Source organism: Alligator mississippiensis, chromosome 7 (assembly GCF_030867095.1).
Source record: "Alligator mississippiensis isolate rAllMis1 chromosome 7, rAllMis1, whole genome shotgun sequence".
In the NCBI taxonomy this organism is placed as follows: domain Eukaryota; kingdom Metazoa; phylum Chordata; order Crocodylia; family Alligatoridae; genus Alligator; species Alligator mississippiensis.
In genome coordinates this window covers 28,961,525-28,989,004 of record NC_081830.1, presented here as the reverse complement: position 1 = coordinate 28,989,004, position 27,480 = coordinate 28,961,525, and the positions used below count along the sequence as shown (strand labels likewise).

The window sequence follows — 27,480 nt, the reverse complement described above, 5'->3', positions numbered from 1 at the left end:
TCCGGCCGGCTCTGCCCCCTCCCTGCCCGCCCTCCTCGCGCCCGGCGGCTCGGGCTGGGCGCTGCTCCTGCGCCGCGACTCCGCACCCCGCGCTCCCGCCGGGGCCAGGTACCGCGGGGCCGGGCCGGGGGCCGGGCCGGGGGCCGGGGCGGGCAGCGCGCGCGTCCAGGTGTGTGCGTGCCAAGGACGTCCGCCTGCAAGAGAATGCAGGTGTGCGCGCGTGCAAGAGTGCGTGCATGTGTCCGCGCGTGCCAGGGACCTACATGTGTGCGCGCATGCAGGTGTGTGTGCGTGCGCGTGCAAGTATGTGTCTGGGCAGGTGCGCGCATGTGTGTGTGCATGCGTGTCAAGTATAGGTGCATGTGTGTGCATGTGCAAGTGTATGTATGCAGGTATGTGTGCAGGTGTGCACGCAGGCGTGCGCGCCAAGGATATATGCGCATGCGTGTGCGAGTGTATGTGCATGTGTGCATGCAGGCAGGCGTGTGTGCCAAGTATACATGCACATGTGCGCCCAAGTGTGTATGTGTGCATATGCAAGTATATGTGCAGGTGTGCATGCATGCAGGCACGTGTGCCAAGTATATATGTGCATTTGTGCGCAAGTGTATGCGCACATGCAAGCATGTGTGCAGGTGTGCATGCATGCAGGTGTATGTGCCAAGGATATATGTGCACATGTGCACAAGTGTGTGCACATGTGTGTGCAATTATGAGCCCATGCCAAGTGGGTATGCCTGTGTGGATGCATGCAAGTATGTGTGTGTACCTGTGCATGCCAAGTATGTGTACGTGTGTGTGTATGCAAGCATGCATATGCATGCGTGTACAAGTGCGTGTGCCCATGTGCACATGCAAGTATGTGTATGTGCACATTACACTGAGGCTGCTTGGCTTTAGCTTGGCCCCTAGGCCTTCCCGTCCCGAGCTGCTGGCAGTAGCTGCTTTTGCTCAGGAGGGAAGTCCAGGCACTTGGCAGGTGTGGGCAGGTCACCTGTAAGGTCAGCCAAGGTGGGCAGAGGAGGCTGCAAGTGAAGCTCAGTTGGGATCAGCTGTCCGAGGCACACGTTCAGGTGTCCAAGCTAAATCCACTCGACTTTGCTCTTCATTAATTACAGCTGCCCTGGCGCTGCCTGGGTGCCTGGCAGGTACCCGGGCTATGAAGCCCTGAATAGAGCAGCTGTGACATCGCTAGTATTAGTGACACTGGAGTCGTGACGGGCCCAGGGATTACATGGGAGTCAAGGATGTCTACTAGTCCTGGGGCAGTTTTGCTTCCATTTCTGGTTCAGTGGGAAATGGTGCCAGGCTCAAAGCAGGGAGTCGGATGCCGGGGGAGGAAGAAGCCTGCTGCTGGGCACAGGTGCCAGGTCTGAGATTTTGGCAGAGGCGAACAGCCCTGTTGGTTGAAGGGGGGAACCCTCTTTTTAATACACCTGCCCAAGCTGTGTGCAGCGCATGCCATGAGGTCGTGCAGTGGGAGAACTCAGGCAAGCTTCTCCTAACAGAGGCTTGAATTGTGGACTTGAATCCATCTCTGTTAAGTTAAATAAATGTGTTTTCTTGTCACGAAGATGCAAATAAAATTCCTTTTGGGAACTTGAGCTTTTAGATTTAGAGACTTGAGTAACTGTGACTTAATTCTAGCGATTACCGCCATGTTTTTCCCCAGGGCCAAGAGGCAGGGAGCGGGTAAAATCTCCAAGTATTATATTACAAATGATCAATATGAATATTTACTCTGTTTCAATTAAGCTGTTTTTATGCAGTCATATCCAAAAGAAGCACAAAAAAAAAGTTATGCTTTCATGCAGTGTTTGCAACACGTTCTATAAATAGCTGACCATTTGAAAGATGCTAAAGGAGGTGATCTACGTGGTTGGAAATTATATTTCTGGCAGTCTTTTCTGGCCTTCCTTCCCTCCCCCCCAGATAATGCCTTTCTAGGAGACAATGCAGCCAACAAAGGAAAGCCAGTCATCCCATTTTCAGAAGGAGTGAAATAAGAACTATAATTATGTGCTGAAAAAATGATATACACTACACTTTAATATGGAAAGTGTCAACATAATAAATGCAGAGTATATTTTATTACTGCTAAGTTTATTACCGTAATTAAAAAAATCAGAGCCAAACAGGCAAGTTAATTACTTTTTTTCTAAACAATCTTATGATTTGAAATGAACTCCTTCCTGCATTTCCAGGAGTTAAACACAGATATTTACTATTACAACTTTGTCTTTATTTATACAGGACAATCTTCTGGTTGCTTTTGCTCAAAAGCAGTTTTTTCAAACAGGAAGTCAGGGCCATGCTTTTTACAAACGAGCGTGATTTCATTGTCCAGGCACAACCTTTGATTTGTTGCTCTCAACAGTTTTATCCTTGCGTTCAAAGGGGGAAAAACAAAGATAAAAGCATTGGGCAGAGCAGGATGGATGCAGGGTTACATAAAGGTGTTTCTTTTTCAGAAAACAGGATGCTTTCAGGACTCAGACCCCTGTAACCTTTTTAGATTGGCTGTGACATTGTATCCATCTTATGCAGCCTGTTTTGAAATCTTTTAAAACCCATTTTGTTCACAGCATGTAAAGAGTGTCTGATACCCCCTCTCCGTACGCAGGGTGAATGAGATACTCATGCTGCATATGTATGGGTGCCTGCACCATGGAAATGCTGTCTGGGCAGTTTGGGGATAAGATGGAAGTGTTTGGAGGTCTGGCTGCCCTTTACGTGGATCCAGCGCACCCTTTACAGCCCCTGCTCCCTGCCTGCCCCTTCTCCCACTGTGGTCTCCCCTGGCCAGGAGCAGGCACTGAAGGGGAAACCTGGGTGCAGCTGCCACTGTTTCTGGCCAAGCCCAGCACCCTGCAGCATAGGGCAGTGGCAGGTCAGGAGTGGCTCTGGGGCTCCCCCAGGCCTGTCAGCCAGGTACAGCATTGGGGACAGTGGGTTCCTCCTTTCAGCACCTGCTCCCATCCAGCCAGCTGGGCCCATCTGGGGGCGGGATGGGCAAGGAGCAGGCAATGGAAGGAGGAACCTGTTTGCCACCAATGCTGCTGTCCCCAACTGTGCCTGGCACACTGCAGTGTGACAGCCCATGACCAGAGCAGAGGAGGAGCAGCTCTGGGGCAAGCACCATGCTGTGGGCTCAGCCAGGGACAGAGGCAGTAGCAGAAGGGGTGCAGGGTGCATCCACATCACTGCACCCCCTCTGGATCTGCCCTGGCTCTGGCTGATATTCTCACGTGCAGGAGTGTTGCTAGGGATGTCCCGGGACTTTGTCCCAGGGCACGATGGGAAATGCATTCCTCCCGCTCTGCTGCATCTCACATAGTAAGTTCTCAAGGCAGGACTGAAAACATGTCTCGCTGCTGGCCCTGCAAACTCAGGCTGGGTGTGCATTGCATTTGGCTTGAGCACCAGCCACAGGAAGTGGGCTTGTGCCATCCGAGACCCCTGTGCAGCTGCACTGCAGAGGCCATGTGGGGATTTCAGTGGTGTCCACTAAACTTCCACCTTCACTAGCTGCACCCACTTGGCTGGCTTCCATCTATGTGTAGAGCCCAGCAGGCCTGTGGAACCCTAGTCGCACTACAGCATTTCATTAGGAGAGCCCCAGCATTTAAGCTATGGCAGAAATAAATTCTATGATACACAAATGTTTCTTGTGGAAGGCTGTTGGCTTGTTACTAGTTCCCTTTGGATATCCAAGTTCAGTCAGCCTCTACTATCTCCTCCTAGCTGGATGGATGCCCAGTCCCAATCCCACCCTCCTTGGGTCTGGGAGGGGACAAAGGGGTAAGGGAGGAAGCCCTGGTGCTTTCCCAAGTCTCCAGATTTCTGTTTGCTCTTTGTATGGTTGGAAGGTCCATATCAACTTCACAATGGCATAGTTGCATCCCCCTGGAAGCTGCTGCCATGCTGGCTCAGCTGAGCATCTAGGCTCCAACACCCTGCCCACCCTGTTTCAGACTCAGAAATTACTGTATTGGGCTTAGATGAGACCAATACAATAGGTATATTCTGGGCCTGAATAACCACTCCCCTGGGGTGATGGAGTCCAGTTTAAGAGGCACTTCCCCAGGAAGTGGGAGACCTGTGTTGTGGGTCTTTGTCAGTCTGAGGAGGCTCTAACCCACATCTCCCACTCCCAAGAGGCTGCTCTGGGATAGAGAAGGCTGCGGGGGCATCCTCCACCCCTCTTCTTGAAGAACAGTACAGGCTCAGATCTGCACAATAACTTGGGGGTCTAAATGGGATTTAGGTGCAAGGTAGGTGGCCATATCCAAAGGGAAATCTTTAAAACCTCGGCCTGGCCCTGTACCTGCCTGAAAATCAATTGGTGGTGAAGTGTTCACCAGTAGCATTTTCTGTGTGCCTAGACCTGGGCTTTTGTGCACATCCAGAACTGTTGTTGTCATGGCAGGGCTACACCCAAGCCTGATTCAAGGTCAGTGTGCTCCATCTTGTGCTCTCTTTCTCTGACCTAAGAGAGTGTGTCTTCTTTTCTGCTCACTAGCACAGCCGCAAGAGGAGCGGCAAAGCGTGCCTGTGCCAGACTACCCCAGAGAACCTACTGCTGTGTGATTAGGGTGTTTGCCTGAAGGCAGGAGATGTGGATTTGAACCCCCCCCCGACAGAGGCAGCAACTGAAGCAGGGCCACCACTTCCTGAACAGGTGCCCTAACTCTGGGCCATTGTGACAAACTTGGGGGATGGCATTCCCTAGTATTTTAAAAGAAAAAGAATGAACCGGTTGCTATTTAGCAAAGGGACATCTTAGGCACTTTTCTTGAGGAGATGGTTCTGGGCTCTTAATCCTGATGTAACATAGGCCCCTCCCTGGAACCCAGAGGAAGTTTCATAGATTTCATAGACATTAGGGCTGGGAGGGACCTAATGAAGAGTTGCTTCAGATCCTGAGAGCAGAGGGATTTCTACCTCACCTGTCTTGTGACGGGATGGGTTGGGTGTCCCCGCAAGATGCCAGCTGGTCATAAATCCCATTTAGAGGCACCTAACTCCTCCCATGCCCTGGGTAAGGAGTGTTGGAAACCACAGCCTGGAATTAGGTGCCACTCTCTGAGCCAACCCCATGGGAGGTAAGGTGAGGTGGAGCATCCTTGTGTGGACTTAGCCATATCTCCTTCCACAATTCATTGGGTGTGCTCTGTAAGATGCAAACCACCCATGCTTTGTGGTGCCTTCTCAGAAGAGTCAACTTGCCCACATCTCATTGCGCTCCATAAGAACATTGTCACTGCCGTATTTGATGTCTTAGCCAGAAAAACAGCCACACTTACCAATCTGTCTCCATAGCTCCCACATCCTATTGTGCCCCCTGTGATGCTCACACCTGTGCATCTCATTGTACCCCCAGAATCCCTGTCCCTCACTTCTCACTGAGCCCTTCCAGAAGAGAGCAACATTTCTTCCTACGCCTCGCTCTGTTCTCCATACAGACACTTTCAGCTCCCAAATCTCATCACGTCCACAGAAGTATTAAGACATTTCCTCTGTCCCTGCATCTCCCTCCAATTCCCACCTTGACATATTCACACCGACATGCATTTAGCATGGTGTTTAAATGTCTCGTTGCAAGTATCACCTGGATGTCAGAGAAGTGGGGTAGGATTTGGGTCAAAGTTTTTATTTTGCTAATTTTTCCTTTTTTTTTGCTTTTAAGTCCCTCCTTAAGCAGAGTGGTTTCTTAGCTGAGGAATTATGGTTTTAGGGGGACATTTAGTAATATGTGCTTAGGCAGTACAATGGCAGGTAGGGCAGGGAGTGAAAAGCAGAGCAGGATGCTGGGCAGGGAGCAGAAGGCAGATGGGAGGGATCAGAGTGGCACTCAGGGAGGCCATGGGGCTAATTTATGGCATGCCTCCCAAAAAGGTTGGCCCCCACTGGCTTAGATGTGTATCATAGAAAATGAGGGTTGGAAGGGACCTCAGGTCACATGTAGTCCAACCCCCTGCTCAAAGCAGGACCATCTCCAACTAGATGATCCCAGGCAAAGCTTTGTCTAGCTGGGTCTTAACTTCCAAAGATGGCGATTCCACCACCTCTCTGGGTAACCTGTTCCAGTGTTTTACTACCCTCTGAGTAAGAAAATTCTTCCTAATATCTAAACTAGACTTCCCGTGCTGCAACTTGAGACCATTGCTCCTTGTTCTGTCATCTGCCACCACTGAAAACAGTCCAGCTCCATCCTCTTTGGACCTACCCGTCAGGTAGTTGAAGTCTGCTATTAAATCCCTCCTCAGTCTTCTTTGGAATAAATGAGCCCAGTTCCCTCAGCATCTCCTCATAAGTCATGTCTCCCAGCCCCAGAACCATTTTCGTCGCCTTCCGCTGGACTCTCTCCAATTTGTCCACATCCTTTCTGTAGTGGGGGGCCCAAAACTGAACACAGTACTCCAGATGTGGCTTCCCCAGTGCTGAATACAGGAGAATAATTACTTCCTTTGATGTACTGGCAACGCTTCTGCCAATGCAGCACAGTATGCCATTAGCCTTTTTGGCAACAAGGGCACACTGTTGGCTCATTTTCAGCTTCTTGTCTACTGTAACCCCCAGGTCCTTTTCTGCAGAGCTGCTGCCCAGCCAGTCAGCCTCTAGCCTGTACCAGTGCATGGGGTTGCTCCATCCTAAGTGCAGGACTTTGCACTTGTCCTTGTTGAACCTCATGAGATTTCTTTTAGCCCAATCCTCCAATTCGTCTAGGTCACTCTGAATCCTAGCCCTACCCTCCAGTGTATCTACTACTCCCCTCAGCATATCTACTACCTCTGTTCATATTTTTAGGCTGTTTTTTTCCTGCCAACCCATTCAGCTCCTGGCTATTTTTAGTTTTATAAAACTAACCCTTTTAAAGCAGCAAGGCTTGGGCAATCTGTCCCTGTGTGATGCTGCAAGTGGAAGGAAATCAGGGTGTAGTACCAGGCCTCAATGAGTCACCGAGTCATTAATATGCTTCAGCACTGTGATTGCTGCAGAGAAGCATTGCCTTTATCCAGGACAGATGTGTTGTCAGCAAATAACAGCCTGGGGCTTTCACAGCCCATCTGACTTCCATACCCATCATCCCTTCTGTGGGGGTTGCAGGGAGTGTTGTTGTCTTAAGGGAATGGCTTCCAGTCCTCATGGTTAGATGTTCCCTACCCTCCACCTCCTGGGATAAGGCAGTTCCAGATCCCACCTTCAGGATCAAGAGCTAATAGCATATGCAGAGATCAAGGGTGAATGAAATCTCTGTTACACCATTTGTCTTTATTACCTGAGCAGGTGTGTCACAGGCCCTCTGGCCTAGCCCGGGAGCTTTGTTCATGCCTACAAGTATTATAGGATTGGCATGTGTGGAAAAGCTTGAAATACGGTTCCTGTATATGCCCACAACTCCCCCAAAAGCTCAGACCTACAGCTCTGTCTTAGGCAGTGGACTGGGAGCAGGATTCATGCTTTATCTGAGACAGACCAGACCATTAACTTCCAAGTACTGCATGTATTGCTGAGTTAGTGATTAGGACGTCCCCTATGAAACCTCTTTGCACTAGAAAAGCTTGGGTTGTAGATCTCTGGCAGAGGTGTACCAGAAGATGCAGCTTGTCCCAGCAAAAAGATCTTTTCCTGGTATAGTTTATTCCAGTATTAAAAGAGTCAGTACTGACCCCAGGACCTTTTTTGCTGGTAAAACTGGGGGGGGATTTAATTGCAGCCTTCAGCTACCTGAATGCATGGAGCTGGACTGTTCTCAGTGGTGGTAGATGACAGAACAAGGAGAATTGGTCTCAAGTTGCAGCAAGAGAAGTTTAGGTTACATATCAGGAAAACTCTTACTCTAGGAGGATGGTGAAACACTGGAACAAATTACCCAGATATCTGGTGGAATCTCCATTCTTGGAGGTTTTTAAGACCTGGCTAGACAAAGCCTTGACTAGGATGATCTAGTTGGGGCTGGTCCTGCTTTGAGCAGGGGGTTGGACTAGATGTGACCTCCTGAGGTCCCTTCCCACCTTCATTGTCTATGACTATTTCATAACTGTGACTACACTAGGTAGCTGTCAGTTGAGAGTGATTTCACATTCCTAATTGACAGAAGAATTATGTGGTCATTGGATAGGACAACACCAGTTAGAGAAGCCATTTGATCCGGCCTGCGGAGTGGGCCTTCAGCTGCAGCTGCTTTCTCCACGCCACCACAGAGACAAATGGTGGCCAGGTCCTAGCACCCACTCGCTTGCCCCCTACCTTTGACCCAGGGTAGGTCATTCCAGCCCACAGCTGGAAGAGGTTGCCCACCCCTGGTGTAGTGTACAGGAATAGGATGGTATTTCTTTAACTTTTGTACCTTCAATTGGGTTGTAGATTCCAGGTTTTAGAAGCCCCCAGAACCCAACCAGAGCACAGCAGGAGTTTTAATATACATGAGCATTTGGCCCCAGCCTGTACCCATGTGATTCACGCACCTCCCCCCCCCCCCCCCCGCAGTTTGTTATCCAAAGAGCTGAAGACATACGGGTCGTTAAGAATGGGATTACAGTCCAGGAATATAGTGAAACGTGGCAACTGCTGAGGCTCAATCACAGTGAAATTGATATGAAGCTGCAGCTGGTAGCCCCTGTGTCTGTGAGTACATTTCTTGCTTTGGAAGGAAAAAGATGAGGGTGGTCAAATAATTTTTACAGAAGAGAGACTAATTTGATAGCTTGATGCTTATACCAAGAGACAGGAACAGCAGGTCAGAGCTACTGTTCTAAGGAATGGCAAGAGGGTAGTGGTTTCCTGAGTGTCATAGGGGGATAAAACTTACATCCTGCTGTATAATAGCATGACTGCTCCTATTTAGCCAGCAGACTAATCCTTTGCTGAGATTGTAGAAATTCTCCAGCATCACGTAGCAGTGAAGCAATGACTGATTGCAGGAAATTTCCACTTGTACAAACAGAATCAAAAATGCAAATGAGAGCTTCCGTGCATGTGGATGAATTGTGTGCATTAACGTAATATTGTCAGTTTGGAAAGGACTTAGATGAGGCCGATTAGCATGTGATATGCTAAATGAAGCGAACCACAATTAGTCACTGACTGAGGCTGATGTGACCCTGAAACAGGCAGTAGAAATTGCTTTATCAATGCAGACAGCTCCTAAAGACGTCAGGGAGCTGGAGTAGCATCATGTGATCTGTGCAGCTCATAAATTGGGGTTAAGTGGAAAGCACAGTGCAGACAACAGTCAGAGAGTGTTTGCTTTCACTGTACGAAATGTTCTCACAATGCAAGGAGTTGCTGCCTCAAGGACAAACCTTGTAGAAATAACATCACGGTGGGGCACCCCCAGGAATGGTGCTGGTCAGTGCAGAAAGCACAACTTAAGAGGATTTTGATTCTTTATTTTGAAGTGGACAATGCAGAATCTACTGAGAAAGTTGCACCAGTTCTGCAGCTGCTTTGTTTAGGTGTTAATACATGAAGACAATTTTTTTACAAGTGGAAGGAGTCTGATTTAAATGGAGGCTGATGCGGGGTCTAGCGCTGCTGTAATTTCACGGCTGGATTATCAGAGACAATCGAAAGAGGTGACATTACAGAAAGCGACAGTGTTATGAAAACATCTATGGGGGAAGTTCTGCGTTGTGTGTTAGAAACTGGTTAAATGAACAGAAGCCCATCTGGTCCCAGTAACCAGAAAAGAAGTGGCCTGATTGTGCCTGGAGTGGCTTCGAGGTTACCACCACCAACCCAGCATTGCATACGGATCTGTGTCCCCTGCCTGGAACAGGGCATTGGCTGAGCAAAGGAAGGTTATACATGTCACTCAATGGCAATTCTGTTCATTTGCCTGTCCATGTGCTGGAGGGTTTCCTACCAGCAGAGCAGGACTGCTTCAGGGAAGCTATAGCTGGCACCTAAGCAAGCAGTCCCTTTGCCAAGGAGCATATACTTCAATCCAGAGCCAGAACCAGAGCTCAGACCCACCGAGGAGCCCAAGGACTGTGCAGAGACCTCGCTGAGCTCTCTGCAAGGACTGCGCACTGAGGAAGGGTACAAAGGGGGAGCAGGTGATTATGTGGCATCATGAGAGGGGCACAAAGGGGCTGTTCTGTGTAGAAGGGGAGGCCACTAAAATACTGTGGGAAGGTGGCAAAAAATGGGATATAGAGTTGGGGGGGAGAAAGGAGGCAGAGGGTGAACGAGGGTGGGAAGAGGAGGTGGTTGGTGGGAGCAGGGCTGAGTAGGGGAGAACAAGTCTGATGCAGAAGCACAGGAGCCAGCACGTGAGAGCCGTGAGCAGAGCACCAGGGAGGGATGCTCTATGTCTGGGCTGTGTAGCAGCTGCAGAGGCAGCTGTAGGAATCAGTGGGAAGATGACCAGGACAGACGGAGATGGAGAACAGAGCCTGGCTGTACGGAGGAAGCAGTCCTCACTCACTGTGGCTGAACGTTCAAGGCAGAAACAGAGTTTTGCTAAGCTTCAGTTTAACTTAATTAGCATTTTTTCAGTGAAAAAATATCGAGCTGAAGAATCCCTGAGCAGACATTCTAACAGTGTGTCTGTGATCTCCCATTTCACAGAGAAGTAGGGCTGGACTGGACCTCCAGAGGTCAGGTAGTCCAACTCCCTGCCTGCGGCAGGATCATCTCTGTCCAAACCTTCCAAACATATCCTTGTCTAACTTCTTAGTAAAACTGCTGCCAACATTGCCACAAACACAAGACATCACACCCTAAGCTGCTACAGGTAAAGTAGCGGGACCACAGTGTCCCATGTCCTGCTGTTGCAGAAGCGGTTAATATACACTTAAGAGATCTCAGGCAGAGGGTTGTGTCTCCAGCTATAGAAGGGGGCAACCCTCCTCCCAATGACCATACCAAAGTAATTTGATTTTGATGAAATTAAGCAAACGGAGACCCTGATTTGCACTGGTGTAAGCAAGAGGAAATTGGGTCCAGAGTGCCCGTTTGATGCTGTAGGCATAGGAACTGCTCCGGTCTTCCATGCTGCCACTTGCACCTGTTGCAGGCAACAACTCCACTCACTGCTCTCTCCCAGGCTGTGCAGCTTGGCCTACAGAGGCAACAAAGTGCATAATTCTCTAGTGGATTTACCTCACTCGCTGGTGGTAGGTGTTTTTCCAAGCCTAGTGAGCTTCCCTATTCAAGTGAAGGCAGTGCAAGTTTGATGCACATCAAGGCTGATAGAGCTGGAAAATGCAGCTGATAGAGCAGCGCCAGAAAGCATGGCTGCTGTCTGCTGCAGTCAGATGCTGCTATGATGCCAAGGGGCCTTATCAAGAGTGAAGTTGTAAATCCCCTTCCAGGCTGAAGCTGTAGTGTGCTGTGTAGTTAGTGGCAGCTGTTTTGATAGGAATGCATTTATAAATGTTTTGGGATGTCCTTTACATTAAGGTAGAGCGGTCTGTAGGGTATGCAAAAAGGAGACTATCCTAAGTAGTTTGTGACCTCTCTAATAGCATTCACTCTGTCCTCTTTTAGAGACGGATCAGAGCAGCAGCAGGTATAAATAGCTAGACCTTTCATGTTGTCGATATTCATTAAATACGGTTATTTAGATCCTTGCCCCTTGTCTCTGTGGTGTCTCCATATTTATTGTGTAAAGAACAACATAGACACAAACAGACAAAGAGCGGTGGCTGGAAGCTGAAGTCTGTTGCATGCAGCCTGTATATCAAGACTGACCATCTTTTTAGAAGCTCTGCATAATCCAGGGGTGGGCAATTATTTTGGGCAGAGGGCCACTTACTGAGTTTTGGCAAGCCATCAAGGGCCGCATGACAGGCAGCCCAGGGCAGATAAATATTAATTTTCTAAATTTTTTAGGGGCCCCGCGGGCCGGATAGAATGGCCTGGTGGGCCACATCCAGCCCCTGGGCCGCATTTTGCCCACCCCTGGTGTGATCTCACACAACCTTTGGGATATGGCAGGTTCACCTAGCTGATCGTAATGGCCTTGTTGGCCTTAAAACTCATAACGCTCTGAACACTGTTGGCCCAATAGTTGGGTCGGTAAAAATGAAAAGGCTTTTCTCATTTCTTCTGAGCCATGCTGTCTTGGTGTTTCTCTCTCCCTAATGGCTCCCTGACCAAAGCAATCTTTGCCTCCCTCTGCCTTGCTCAACCTTGTCTGGTAGCAGCTGGCTCCTGTGTTGCAGACAACAGTTCCTGCCTGGGGCCATTCTAAAGCAATGTGACACTGCTCTGCCCAGATGCAGCTGGCATAGACTCACACGGTATGGTTGATTCATCACGCTTTATGCTTATTAGTTTTGTCTTAACCAGTGACATACGTTTATGTATTAGTAATAACTTTCATAGTTTTGTCTGCATAACTCTGCTAAGTTGTACAGCAAACTCCCACCATGCTATTACCTATGCTAGGTTGGCACAAAATGATAGCCCTTTTTAGAGCCCAAAGGCAAGCCTGCCAAATAGATGATTCTGCTGATGTCCAGCAAGCATCTCTTTGTTACCCATTGAGACTGAACATCTCTTAACTTGCTACGTTCTGGAGTTCTTGTCCCAAAACAGATCAGAAACTAGTCGCAGGATGTTAATAAGTTATATAGAAAATGCTTTAAAAACCTGATGATGTAGAGTGCCCTATTTGCAAATTAGTTGGCTGTAAATATTAGGTATCCATTAGATGTGTCAAACTTGCCTCTACGTTTCCAGACCCAACATCACCTACATCACTGTTGAATAATCCAAGACCCAACATCATCTACATCACTGTTGTTTGAATATGCTCATAATTGTCCTAATCAATAAATAATCAATAAACGGAGCTCAGTCAGTCTGGCCTCCTGACCCTCTTTCTTTAATGAACAGCCCCTAGGATCTAGCAATCTGATCCATTCGCAGAAGACTAGCATCCATCCAGGGTGGGGTAGACTATAAATTGTGAGATAGCTCATGAATTGAAATGAGGGTGAAGACACATGCACACGCATGGTGTGCTGTCTCCAGATTCAGAGCAAGGGAATATAGTTAAGTTTTGTAAGGAGTTTCTATTGGCGGGGGCTGCACTTTGTTGTTTCTTTGGCCAAACTGTAGGCTGAGAAGCGAGAGCAGTGAGCGGAGCTGCTGTCAGGTGCAGGCAGCAGGGTGTGCGGTAACTGAGCAGTCAGTCGGCCGGCAGCAGCAGATGGGCACTCCATGAGCTCAACTTCCCTCTCCTTTGCCCCGCTGGAAAACTGGCTTTTCTGTTTTCCACACTTTTTCACCAAATGGCACCCCCTTTTCACTCATTTGGAGATCCGGGAGTCTCAGCAGCATTTTGGAAACGATCAAATGCAGCATGCAAAGATGTCAAGTTACAGATGGAGAGAGGGCACTGAACTAGATATAGGGCCGTGTTCTGTTTGTCCAGCAAGTACCATAGGGGCCAACAGGATGCCTCCAACAGAAGGAGGGTAGCAGTAGGCCCCCCCGAAAGTGGTAACCTGACAAAAAGTAGAAGATTGGTTCAAAGACCAGCATAGCTGGAGGAGTATGACGTCCAGCAGGCTACAATAGGCTGCTGGTATAGGCCAAGTCCCAAGGTGGGCTGGCTGGGAGCTTTGAGATCACTTAGACAGCTCTTGCAACAACAGAGAAATTGTCAGAAGGAAAGATATGGCAATTTCTGCGGAACTTGGATGTAAAGTATAGGCTGCAGAAAGAACAAGCTTGGGAGAGGTGCCAGGAAGTGAGTCTCTCTATCTTTGTTTTGCTTGATGTCATGTGAGTGATCATATCTACTTGAAGAGTCCTTTTGTGGACTGAAAGGGTGTTCCTAGCTGCTGGTCTCTCCTGGTCTGCATTTGCACTAGATAAGTGGAAGAAAAATTAGAGTGGAATTAAATTCTTGGCTTGCAGCCCCATGCATTCTTCTTTGAAACTGGGAAGCCAGATACCGGGACTTCTAACTTCTGATTCCATTGACAGCTCACCTTACTGGTTTCCATAAGGAAACAGTAAGCTGTTCTTTTCCCTACCAAGAGGAAATTATTTTAATAATTTTTGAAGTTTTCCAAAAATCTCTCTCTAATAGGAATCTCCTAACAAGGCCAGTATGCCCGATCACCATATTCCTGGCAGAGGTGATGTGAATGTTTTGGAGAATCCAGACTGGAAAAGAAGACGTGTTCCAGGGAATAGGGGGCAGGCTATCTAAGTGTGCGACAGAACATTTTTGGTGTATTTTAACAGATGTGTTGATAAATCTCTGAAGAAGTCTGATAAGGTAGAAAGGCAGCCATGGAAAAGTTTGCTGCACCTGGAAAATGGGCAGCTTCTGGAGTTATGAGTGAAAACTGTACTTATTTGGTGTCTTACCCATGGCTAAAAATAGTAGCAAACAATAAACTAGCTGTAAAACTACGGTATGTGTGCTCCCAGATGAAGCCATTAGTACTGTGCTACCTGCCTATCGTCCCTTTCCCTTATCACTGTTATCTATAGCTTTGTGCATGATCATTGGGAAGACGCACCTCGGATAAAGGAAAAATAGGAAAAAGTAGCCTTATGTCTCCTGCTCTTCAATATTTGCAGGGTCTGCCTGCCTGCAATTGTCACTGCATCTTAGTGAAGCTGTCATTGAAGCTGTCCTTGATGGTAGCCAACAGCATGGTATCTTTTACTACGTGTCTGATTTTTAGGACTGTGCACCTACAGACTGTGCGGGTTACCTGCTGACACCTCCACTGTGATATATATAATTAAGTGCTCTAATTATGGCAATATTTACCTTGCTTATTGATAAGAGATGCATTGGCCCAGCTGTGCAATAATTCAACCATAGTTTTGGCTGGTTTGCTAAAAAATTGTAGGCTTTCTGGTTTTCACTGAAGTAGCCTGACATATGTTTGTTAAACCAGGATTACTTTGGTGTTTACTTACATACTTTTCCCTCTAACCTTTGGCCATCTTGGATTTCACATGTATAATGTAATATTTGCTTATGAGAATTGCTGTGTTTTCCCATATATAAGTAGAGAGAGAGCTAGCTGTGTTAGTCTGTAGTCAGGTAGAAGACAGGATGGGTAGCACCCTAGATACTGGCTCAGAGAAGCGAAAGCTTTGGTTGGTGACACTTGATGACGTAGATGGCTGCCTACAAGAGCTTTGCTTCTCTGAGCTGATTAGGCTCTGAGGTGCTAACCTGCCCTGCCTTCTGCTAGTGCAGTGCAGCTCAGGGCCACTTCATTCAGCCTGTGAGGCTCCCCACAGGTCCAGAAATTTGGCAGCTGGGGAGCAGTGATTAACACTGCCGCTGCTTCCCTGCCACCAAATATCTGGGCTGGTGGAGGGACCAATGAACCAGATATCATGGCCTCGCAAACTGGATCTGGCCTGTGAACTATAGGCTGAGCACCACTGTAATGATGTATAAGATGCAGCTATATAGAAGATACACCACTCCCCATCCCCGAAGGATAAAATTGTGGGGAAAAAAGTTTTTAATATAAATTTGATATAAGTTTTGATCAACATTTATGACAGTGATTTACTTTGTTACACAGCATCTGTGTAGGAGGCACACCTTAATTTTACATTCTCCTTGGTGGGGAATAAATCACAACTATTGGAAAGCTACTCTACCATGTACTAGCAAGGCTTAGGCTCCTTCTTGCCTATACATACACACACAGACACTCCCATAATAGTGTTTTATACTTCAGGGCATTACTGCATGTGGAGCTGGTTTTCCCACAGCTATATTCTGAACAACAGCCAGAAACAATACATCTCTGTCAGTTCATGCCCCCAAAATGATTCTTTTTTCCCTACCTTCGTCCTTCAGAAGTATCTAAATATTGCCCAGGAAACCAGTTTGTTCTATTAGCATATCAAGGTCTCTAGTGAAACCCACCCCCAGTGTTGCAGCACAACAAATACCAGTACTCAGTAAGAAGTCTGCTTATGATACAAAGACCCCAGGTTCAGCGAAAACTGGATTTCTCCTGCTGTCTGCAGTGGCTGATGATTCAGCCCCCAATTCAGTTCCTACAGTGCAGATTTACTCTCTTTTTAGCCCTGAAGGTGGTATTCCACATCCCCTCTGTTGACTAAGTGGCAGGCTTTCAGTCATCTACACAGCATTTTTCTGTTTCCCAGTAACATGGACACATATGTGGGCACATGCACCATGCACGTAGGCTGAACAGGAACAGCAAGCTTACACACTGACCACACACATGCCCAGCTACATGTATACACTCTTTGTGGATGTGTAGTGGATTAGGGTGTAAGCAGTGTGAGGGCACACGGGGTTCAATCAGTACCCGAGTCCACAGGGAATCCAGATCGGGGGCTGGGGCTCCCCAAAGGGGTCAGAACCCAGGAGTCCAAGCTATGTGCCTAGTCTGTCATGATACCCAAGCCCATAGTTGAGGCCAGGACAGAGGCCAGAAGCCAGGGGATCCAGAATATAGGACAGGGAAGGAGAAACAAGGTACTGGGGTCCAGGGTAGGGGTGAGGCAGGAGGGTCAAAGGCTGGAGCTACTGCAAAGTGGGAGGTGTTGAGCAGCTTGGGCTTAATTGAAGGGCTTGAGTTTATCCACTAAACCCAGTCTCCTACAAGCAATTAGCTTAACTCTTGCAGCTGGTGCCACTCTGATACCAGGTGGTGCTGCTGAAGGTGCCAAGCCTTCGAACAACTAGCATCCAAGGCCCAAAAACCTAGGCAGCCTATAACCCAGGATTAATGGGTGTTAAACACAAGAGGAGGAGGGCTCTCTCATGTTATAGTCCCAGTAACTGAGTGGTCAGGGTACTTGCTGGGAAGCTAAAGGTCCAGGAGCTAGACACCCCGCCCCTCTGCAACTGGTTTGACTCTGTGGCTTTTGGACTTCCTGGCACAGGACTAAGCATTGCACTCTGCTTCTTATGGCTTGGTCTCAAACATTGCTTAGGCATTGCCCAGGGCTTCCTTTAGAAGCTGCTTCCCCTGAGAGCCATGAGTGAGAACTATAGGGCCAGGAGCAGGCAAACAAGAGTATGTGTGGTTTGGTGAGGTGGCTGCTGGACTGGCACAGAGGTGAGGGGACTCTCAGTTGTAGCCTGGGACCCTTGCTCATGGTGAGGCAGAAAATTCCCAATTGCCTGCCTCATTCATTTTCTCCACCAGCAGGGGCAGCAACTCAGCCACAGAAGGCGCACTGGAGGGGACCTGCCTTATGAGAAAGCTGTAGGTTCAAACTGCTTCTGGTTTGTGGAGGAGCCCAGAACCTGGCTCTCCAGCTTCCTGAGCAAGTGCCTGAACTTCGTTGTTACTAGGGCTTGCACACGGGAGGGCTGGCCACCACTCCTCCATTTTGCTGTGGGTACTTGCACCCAGATGCACATATACATCATTGTCTGCATGTGCAGGGGCAGATCCTGGATCTTGCAAAGAGGGGTGCAGGGGCAGCAACCTGCACTGCAAGGGTGGCTGCACCCCTTGCTCCCAGCCCCCCCTGCCCCCACCAGTGTGTACAGAGTCCCTGAAACAGAAGAAAATCCCTTCTCCCTTTCCCTTCCTGCTCAGAGGTAGGTCCCCTGCTCTCTGGCCTGTGTTCTGGTTCCACTCTTGCCAGGCACCTGATTTGAGCAACATTTGACCAGCTTCCTGCCTAGAGCAGGGGGGGCTGGACCGGATGATCTGTGAGGTCCCTTGCGGCCCCTAGCAATCTATGAATCTTCTTCCTCATCCCACCACCCAACTCCCCTGCTAGCCTCTCCACTGCTTCCAGCCAGGAAGCTCCAGAGCGAGCTGGGCTGAGCCAGGCCTGGGCTTAGCTTGGGAGGAGACAGTGGCAACAGCATGGCAAGAGAGTATTTCCCCCTCTACCTGAGCTGGAACAGGCTTGGGGAATGAGAACTCCTGGTCCTTCCCTGCAGCTGTTGTCTATGTCCCTAGCTGAGCCCAGCCACCAAGCAGCAGGCAGGAATGGCTCTGGCGCTTCCCTGCCCCAGGACAGCAGGGAGGAATGGGGGCTGTGGGGGGAGGGGGAGGGGGAGGTGGGGAGCCGCAGAAAGGCTATGCCTCTGAGCTGGAAGGGGAAGTGGGGGAAGGGTTTTCACATGCTTCAGGGACCTAAAGTCTCTGGAGGCTCCCATGGTGTGCACCAATCCAAAAGGGAGGGTGTAGACACACTTCTGTCATCTCCCGTCCCCGCTCCCATCCACCCCGTCTGCTGGGAATAGAAAGGCTGCCTGCACGTAAGTGCCAAGGATGCTACTTAGTCAACTGAAAGCTGCCGCTTTGGTGATCAGGAGGAAACAGAATTCTTCCCCAGTGCTTTGCTGCCTGCTAGCTTGTCATTCCTTCCAGCATTTCTCGCAGCCAGTGTCTGACAGGCTTCTGCAGGTGTTTGAGACCAGGCCGTAAGAAGCAGAGTCTGCCTTGGGAAGCTGCTGGTGAAAGAGCTTGGCACCACCAGCCAAAAACCACAGCCAGGTCCTGTGCTGCTGTCTTGTCAGTCTGTTCTTCATAGACAAAAGTAGCCTGAAGCCCATCATGTGCTCACAGATCCCACTCTCCTCTGCTTTATAGATCAAAAGTGTTTCTGCTGTCTTGAAGGTACTGCTGCCAGCTGTAATAGCTGCATATAAGACTGCACAAGAGTTATTGTAACCCTGCAATTTTCTACACCAGCCCGGGAGGACTCAGTGCTCTTTTAACCTCCCACCTGTTCCCTCCAGTGATGTCTTGTAGAGTATGATGACAAGGTCACACTGACGAAGACACAGCACCACGGTGAGATGGTACTCTCGGCTGCTGCATCTTTTCTGTTTTAGTCGTCTGCAATAAACTGTGGATATGGTATGTGAACAGCCCTTAGAGTAGGGATGGGAACCCATGTCCCCTCAGAGGTGACGCAGGACATCTCTGTCCCTTGGCAGCTGTGAGGCAAGGGGCAGGACTGATTGCTGTGGTGTTGATTGCGGCACTGTGCTCAGCTCCTGCTGTTGTGGTGGTGCCTATTTTTGTGTCCCCAGGGCTCCTGCCCCAGTCTCTCCCTCCCTTCAGTTATGCCACCATTTTGCCCTCTCAGGAGAGTGCCCCAACCACTGGTCTGCAGACTCCTGCTCTCTCTCTCATGCTTCATTCCTTCTTGTACACTGCAATGGCTGGAACGGGAGCAGGGGAGAGTGCCCAGCACAGCAAACCCCATAGTGGCTGGGGCAGTCATGTGGGCGGCATGGATTGGACTCACCTTAGGGTGAGAAGACAGTCGAGCCGGGATGGCTGCTTTACCCGCTAGGCTATTGTATACAAAGAGAAGCGAGGTAGCAAAGCAACTGTGACTTGCATCTTCTTGGACCCTGTTTCAAGAGAAGAGCTCGGTTCTTTGACAGGAGGCTGTTGGTGCCCAACTTTAGGAGAGCATCTCAGACGGTGGACCCTGCCTTCAGTAAAGTCCTGGATGTGTATGCAGTTTTGGGCACATGCCAGTATTAGCCTTTCCTGTTAGGTAGTTCTAGGTGGCTCTCAGCTGGCATAGGCCAGTTCAAGGGGCTGGCTTTTACTGAAGCGCTGCAGGGGGTTTGTGCACCTAAAGCTGCGTTCTGGTTTCACTCTGGCCAGGCACCTGATTTCCTCAAGGCCTTTGATGGATCCTGCCCTCTGAGTGTAGTTTGGGTCCCCAGCTGCTACTGGATTTAACAATCAAAATAAGATGGCTTTCTAGCGAGCTTCACGGGAGTTTCCTGTGCATTCCTGATCACTTTTGAAACTCATACAGCAGCATTTGACATGAACTAGCTAACATTTTCCCATACCTGGTGAGGTTTTAATTAATGGCATGTTACAACAGAGTTAAGGGTGGAGCATGAGGGTGGTGTGGCTGGTGGGGGGACTGGCTGGATGTCTTCCTCTCCATTTGAAAGTCTTTTTAATGTTTTAATTCCTATCATGTGTTGTTACATAGACATTCTGACAGATGCTCCCACAACTGCAGCAATTTATGCTGTTACCACTCCTCCGCCACCTAGTTTGTAGACCCATGGGGTGCCCTCCTGAGGTCCCTTCCAGCCTTGCTTTTCTATGATTCTGTAACTGGTGACTCACCTGTCTCCTGAGAAGTCCAAAGAGGTGTAGCTAAGGTGGCAGCCTCTGAGATTGTGATCCCAGGCTCAGTTTATTCAGCAATTTCTAAAACAAAATGCTGAGATTAATGGCAAAGGGGACTGTTGTTTTGTATGGGGTTTTTAAAAAAACGTATTTTCTCTTCTGCTGGACATTTAGAAAATCCCTCTTTTCACTTCGAAACAAAATTAGTCTAGACTTTCTGCATTTCCAGTAGAATGGAAATGTTTAACATTTGACCAGCTCCATATGCCACCCACTCCTAAGGCAAGTCATAGGACCTACCATCACTCCATTGAGCCTTTGTTCTGATCCAGGAAGACATCCTGATCAGACTGGAACAGGGATAGGGAAGCAGACACCATCATCACCTCTGTAAAGTTTGGGTTTGGACTGATGAGCCCAGACAATCGGATCTTTACCCCCGGTGCTTGCACCTGGCTAAAGCCCATCTTGGGAGGGTGATGGCTTCCTGTGGCAGGAGAAACAGATCTGTAGTTGCTCCCTGAAAGGTAAGATAGACAAAAAGTAACTTTACTTCTCCATAAGAGGAACTTAGCTGGCCTGAAGCCCCCATTGCACATGCAGCATCTCTTGACTGTTTCCAAGGATCTCAGCTAGCTTAGAGACTGGGCAGAATGAGCCAGTCTAACCCCACCAGTCACTATCAGGGAGAGAGGAGAGGGTGGGAGGAGGGAAGAGGGGAGGGAAGCAGACCAGCCTCGGAACAGGAAGAGGAAGGGAGGAGGGATTTTCACCCACTTTAGGGCCTTAGAAAGCCCCCCAGAAACTCCCACGGCTCAGTCTGCCTGCCCTGGTGGGGGCAGAGGAGGCTGGGAGCAGGGGATGCAGCCACCCCTGCCATGTGGGTTGCTGCTCCCACACCCCACTTTGGGAAACCCTGGATCCGCCCATGTGTTTTTTGCAAGTGGGTTTGGTGTGCTGACAATATTTGCAAGAAGGTGCTTTTGGCTAACCTTAGGAATAGTGATGGGGCAGAAGGGGTATGCTCTGCCTGTTCATAGATTCATAGATGTTAGGGTTGGAAGGGACCTCAATAGTGTCTCGGCCGGGCTGAGCCGACTCGAGGTGATTCAGAAATTACTTGTTCGTCAGGGCGGGCTAGTGAATGGAGAGGCTGACAAAGCTTAATGGTTGCAAAAAACTTTACTTACGTCGCGGGTGGCTGCGACGGAAACAGTTCGGTCGTCTGGACAACAATGTGAGTTGCTCCAGCTGGCGAGGCCAAAGCCAGTAAATCCGTCCATAATTCAAGCCGGCGGGAAAAGGGTACGTCTGGGACTGCGTTCGGCGACGGGAAGAAGGATCGATAGGTGATCAGTCTATCGATCAGCTAGCCGCAAGTCGGATCTCTAAGAGGCACTCTGCAGCGTGCTCAAAGCTCTTCGACTTGGGCGGAAGTTGCGCTAGTTTTTAAACGGCCAGCAAGCCAATTACCAGCCGCCACGTGTGAATAATTTAGCACTAGCCAATAGCGGGACACAAATTTACATCCGAATGGTGGGAACTCTTTGCACCGTGCATTTCTGTGCTGCAAAGAGAAGATGCATCCTGCAAAGACAGCTGCAAAGTGGCGGGAACTCTCTCCTGCACGCGGGCTCTCTATGCAGCAGAAACCCTCGCTGTGCAAGAGGCTCTCAGGTGGCAAGAAAATTCCATAGTGCTGAGGCACCAAACTCACTGGGTTTTGACAAATAGATCATCGAGTCTGACCCCCTGCATAGGCAGGAAAGAGTGCTGGATCTAGATGACCCCAGCTAGATGCATATCCAGCCTCCTCTTGAAGACCCCCAGGGTAGGGGAGAGCACCACCTCCCTTGGGAGCCCGTTCCAGACCTTGGCCACTCTAACTGTGAAGAAGTACTTCCTAATGTCCAGTCTAAATCTGCTTTCTGCTAGCTTGTGGCCATTATTTCTTGTAACGCCTGGGGGCGCCTTGGTGAATAAATACACACCAATTCCCTTCTGTGCCCCCGTGATGAACTTATAGGCAACCACAAGGTCGCCTCTCAACCTTCTCTTGCGGAGGCTGAAGAGGTCCAGGTGCCCCAGTCTCTCCTCATAGGGCTTGGTCTGCAAGCCCTTAACCATACGAGTGGCCCTTCTCTGGACCCTCTCCAGGTTATCTACATCCCTCTTGAAGTGCGGTGCCCAGAATTGCACGCAGTACTCCAACTGCGGTGTGACCAGTGCCCGATAGAGGGGAAGTATCACCTCTTTGGATCTATTCGTCATGCATCTGCTGATGCACGATAAAGTGCCATTGGGTTTTCTGATGGCTTTGTCACACTGCCGACTCATGTTCATCTTGGAGTCCACTAGGACTCCAAGATCCCTTTCCACTTCCGTGCCACCCAGCAGGTCATTCCCTAGGCTGTAGGTGTGCTGGACATTCTTCCTCCCTAGGTGCAGCACTTTGCATTTCTCCTTCTTGAACTGCATCCTGTTGTTTTCTGCCCACTTGTCCAACCTGTCCAGGTCTGCTTGCAGCTGTTCCCTGCCCTCCGGCGTGTCCACTTCTCCCCATAGCTTTGTGTCAGCTATGTCTTTCTCCTGCCTCTCAGATGACCTCTTCTGATCCTTTCTGAAAACTGCTGTACTCTCAGGTAGTGAGGAGAGGGCTCTGAGGCAAGCTATGACTTGGCTTGTGTGACAGATGAGGACTCTGGTGATGATGAGGGATGTGTCACCAGCATACCCTACAGTGAACTGCCTGTTGCATTCGATTATTCATTGGACATCACTGTTTCAGGCAGCCATAGACTCCATCCTCTGCACATCTGACTCATCTAAAAGTGTGAAAAAAATTACTACTTCTGTGTGAAAGGGGCATGAGGTGGTTTTATTCCTCCAGAATGAGTGTCAGTTATGTCAAGGATCAATGTAAAGAGCCCTGGTGAGCCTTCACGGAGAACCAGAAATGAAGATGATTCAGTAAAGCAGAAAGTCTAATGGGGCACACAGGTTACCAGGCTGATTCACTGAGGATGAAGGAGGGGAACCAAGGAGACAGGAAGGGATTTCAAGCTGGAAGGGTTGTCATGATCTGATCTAGTCTCTCTGTAAACAATAAAATACAAATACAGCTTCAGAGGATTTTGAAAATTGTAGTAGTTCTCAAGATTTAGGTCCACAGTATTATGCGGCAATGGAAGAATTTTCTTACTCGGAGGGTAGTAAAACACTGGAACTGGTTACCCAGAGAGGGGGTGGAAGCTCCATCCTTGGAGGCTTTCAAGACCTGGCTAGACAAAGCCTTGGCTAGAATGATCTAGTTGGGGCTGGTCCTGTTTTGAGCAGGGGATTGGATTAGATGTGACCTCCTGAGGTCCCTTCCAGCCCTCAGTTTCTATGATTCTATGATGCTCTGCCCCATGGATAAATAACATGGTTGTACTTTTCTCCAGCCTCAAATTTATTTCTGATATTCCACTTTTCTTCACCTCTTAGCACCTGGCAAAGAGTGAAAATCATTCAGCATCACAGAATGATTAAATGATTGAAAAGGTCTAAACAGGACATTGTTATCAATGGAGTAAGAATGATAATGATGACAACCAGCAGTGCACAACCCCCGGCCTGTGGTGCCGTGTCATCTGGCTTGCGGGGCTTTCCACAGGTTAGAAATTTGGCAGCAGGGAGCAGTGGCACCGCTCTCCTGCTGCCAGATTTTCAGACCTGTGGGGAGCCCTGAGCCCTGCATATTGGACAGGATGCTGGATCCTGGCACACAGGACCGGATGAGGGTGTCATCGGGCCAATTGCAGCATGCAGGGGCAGGAGGGGGTGGTGCCAGGCCTCAGGGCCCAATCTTAGCATACAGGGAATGGGAGGGGGTGGTGCTGGGACCTAGGGCCCAATCTGGCCCACAGACTGGCCCCATGCCTCTGATCTAGCTCACAGGGCAAAAAGGTTGAGCACCACTGATGGTGATGAGGGAGGACGTATTTCTCTTTTTTATGAAGTAACATAATAAAGAAAATACCATATATCCTCACGTGCCACACTTACCTTTTTCCCCAAAAATAGCTTTCCAAAATTGGATGCATCTGAAGCTGAGATGATGATTTCTCTGCCCGAAATAAAAACCTGAGGAGGCTGTATGATGGCAGCTGCTTCTTTTCTTACTCTTCTCTCTAGCAGCTGCGAGGAGGGAAGGATGGATGCCAGGAGAGGCAAATCTGGTGGGGGTGGGATTTGCACCCTGCTGTGATTGCTGCTGTACCCACATTTAAAACCAATGGCCTAGCAGCATCACTGGCACTTCTACTCAGGCAGTGCTGCTGGAGTCAATTGACTTCATGGCTCATTATAATCTACCCACTTCCTGCTGGTTGCTCTTTACTCCACAGCTTCCTATGACCTGCTCTCCTTTTTTAACGATGTCCCACTAATCAAGCTATACTTTCTTAGTCAATTTTGCTGTCTGTTAGCTGTTCCTGGTCTCTCTCCTTTATTTCACAGCCCTGCAGACTGTTTTTAGCAAGTTTCAAAAGCTTGGATCCACCCACAGAGTCCTGTCTCCAGCAGCTAAGAGACACTGACAGTTCAGCTGTGAAAGGGATAAAACACCAGTCTCTTTTGCCTAAGCAGGAAGGGGAGCCTGTGGGGGCAAGTGCTATGCAAGAACATATGGGCAAACATGATTTGTAAAAGGAGGTGCCTAAAGTTAGGCTTCTAAATCTAATCTTCAAGTGGCCTGACTTTCCAATTCACTGAGCAAGTAAAATTGGGAAACAAACATCAAAAGAATTCATGGATGACAAAGCCTGCTTGGTTGAGGCATGCAACACTAATGAGTTTTTCTGTATTGATTGAATGAAAATAATGCTTCATCTCTCTCTCTCTCTTTTTCTTTCAAAGCCAGGTCTTGTTCTTGGAGGACATGGATTCTTCTTCCAAACAATATCCTGTCAAAAAACGGGTGAAAATTCATCCCAACACAGTGACGGTGAAATATACTTCCCATTATCCTCAACCTGGAGAAGCGGATTTTGAAGAAATGAGTGAAGACTTTGAAAGCTTTGTGGAGGACAACCCAAAGAAAAGGCTGCTCAGCAATGTGAAAAGGAAAGGAAGAACCTTCTTTGGGACTATAGATATCCAGCCTTCAGCAGCACAAGAGCTGAAAACCAGTGAGACTGGACAACTGCAAAATTTTGCTGAAGGAGGCCTATTCCAGGATAGAAAGACTTGGATAGTGCTGTTTGGATCTGCCTTAGCGCATGGATGCGTGGCTCTAATAACTAGACTTGTTTCTGATCGTTCCAAAGTGCCATCCCTAGAACTCATTTTCATTCGCTCAGTGTTACAGGTGCTGTCTGTCATAGTTGTGTGTTATTACCACGAGGCCCCTTTTGGCCCAACGGGATACAGATTGCGGCTCTTCTTCTATGGCGTGTGCAATGTTATCTCCATAACCTGCGCTTACACCTCCTTCACTATCGTTCCCCCAAGTAATGGGACTATTATGTGGAGAGCTACCACTACTGTGTTTAGTGCCATTTTGGCTTTTTTACTGATAGATGAACGAATGGCTTACATAGATGTTGTTACAGTAGTTGGCAGTGTGTTTGGTGTCTGCCTGGTCATGATCCCTAACATTGTTAATGAAGAACACTCTTTACTCAGCATCTGGAAGGAAGCTTTTGGCTATACCATGACGGTTATGGCAGGCTTAACGACGGCTCTCTCCATGATAGTCTACAGGTCAATCAATGACAAGGTCAGTATGTGGACTGCACTGTTCACCTTTGGTTGGACTGGGACAGTGTGGGGAGCCTCCACCATGTTTTTTCTTCAAGAGCCAATCATTCCACTGGATGGAGAAACCTGGAGCTATCTCACTGCCATCTGCATATGTTCCACGATGGCTTTTCTGGGGGTCTATTATGCCCTGAGTAAATTCCACCCAGCTTTGGTCAGCACAGTGCAGCATCTGGAGATTGTGATAGTGATGGTTCTGCAGCTGGCGGTGCTACACATCTTTCCCAGTATCTATGACCTGCTAGGGGGAGCCATCATTATGATCAGTGTATTTTTCCTTGCATATTATAAGCTCTCCTGGAAGCACTTAGGAAGGCAGGGTTATCAGGAGATAATAGATTCTTCCATTAAATGAATGTCAGTTTGTTGTTGTCTTTACAATAACAGTTTCTGCACTGCCATGTGAAATTATTGTTTCCTTATCAGTGTCTTTTATACTGTGCCGTAGACCAAGTGCTGTCTTTCTAGTTCAACTGTAATGGACCAAATTCATACTTGATATAACTATGTTGCCATCCTTGGATCTATGTTGCCATCCATCTGGTTCTAACAGAGTTGCACCAGGAGCAAATTTGTTGTAGTGTGTAAGATCATTTAAAAATGTTCAACACGCAAACAAAGTTTTATTCTCAGCTCGTTCGTAGTAAGCGTTAAAATTAAGTATAGAGAACTCTGTCATAGGTGACCTTCCATTCTAGCCATTCTTGCATAGAAAAAATATTGAGATAGTAGGATTTAATGTTGTTCATCATTCTTGGGTGCTGCACCTGTAGAATATGTGGCAGTGAAATGAAATTCAGACACCACTGAGGCAGGAAGTTTGTGTTTCATGGTAACTTATACAATACTTGATTGTAATATTTTAAAGCTAAGAATTTTAACATGTACATGGTTATAATGATCACTTACATTCTTTACGTAACTGCAAGGAGAAGAGTCAATAAAGTGGTGTTCTTTGTGGCCTGCTAATGGAGCTCTGTCAGAATTTCTGTAAGAAGCCAATGCTCAAGCCTATCCTTCCCATCTATCAAGATCCTTCTGAATTCTACTTCTATCCTCCAGAACGTTTGCAATCATTACATAATCATTTTGTAATAACAGATTAATAAACATGTTAAATAGCACTGGACCGAGGGCAGACCCCTGTGGAACCATGCTGGAGACCTCCTGCCACTGTGACATGGATCCAGTTATAATTGCCCTTGGCTTGTGGTTATAGAGCCAACTGTATAGTAACTACCTAGCCCACATTTCTTAACTTTGCTCATGAAAATGTTGTGTCAAAAGCTTTAATAATGTCCAACTACACTATGTCCATTGCATTCCTTTCATCCACACAGTTAGTTACTTTGTCAAAGAAGGAGAGCAAGCTGGATTGGCATGATATGTTTTCAACAATTCCATGCTGGCTGTTAGCAATCTATAAGGTACAACTTGACCTTGCTTTCTGCTAATGATCAGTCTTTTCCTCCTTTAAATCTTCTGTTAAGAGCTGACTATTTAAGAATAGACCCACAGCTCCTTGGTTTTTCTCTTATGTCCAACTTATTTATAGAACCCCTTTTTGTAGTCCTTCATTTCTTGGTAACTTGGAAAGGGATGACAGAGATAGAAC

At 48.2% G+C, this 27,480-nt stretch overlaps 1 protein-coding gene across 4 annotated transcripts; it reads left to right on the top strand.

Annotated features, from left to right (window-relative positions):
• SLC35G2 (solute carrier family 35 member G2) lies at positions 1 to 26,834 on the top strand. Of its 4 annotated transcripts, none has more exons than XM_006270436.4 (2): positions 1 to 108; positions 24,963 to 26,834. In XM_006270436.4, exon 2 carries the CDS (start codon positions 24,985 to 24,987, stop codon positions 26,218 to 26,220), a length of 1,236 nt encoding a protein of 411 aa, XP_006270498.1. In that variant the 5' UTR covers positions 1 to 108; positions 24,963 to 24,984; the 3' UTR covers positions 26,221 to 26,834. The 4 variants fall into 4 exon arrangements, with proteins under 4 accessions (XP_006270498.1, XP_019345438.1, XP_019345437.1 ...); XM_019489893.2 differs by having other exon boundaries at positions 56 to 108; positions 24,967 to 26,834; XM_019489892.2 differs by lacking the exon at positions 1 to 108 and adding an exon at positions 9,219 to 10,064 and having other exon boundaries at positions 24,967 to 26,834.
• The last annotated feature ends 646 nt before the right edge of the window (positions 26,835 to 27,480 follow it).

Bases quoted from the DNA above. Each gene is read 5' to 3' on its own strand.
- SLC35G2 (XM_006270436.4), top strand. From the start codon at position 24,985: ATGGATTCTTCTTCCAAACAATATCCTGTCAAAAAACGGGTGAAAATT.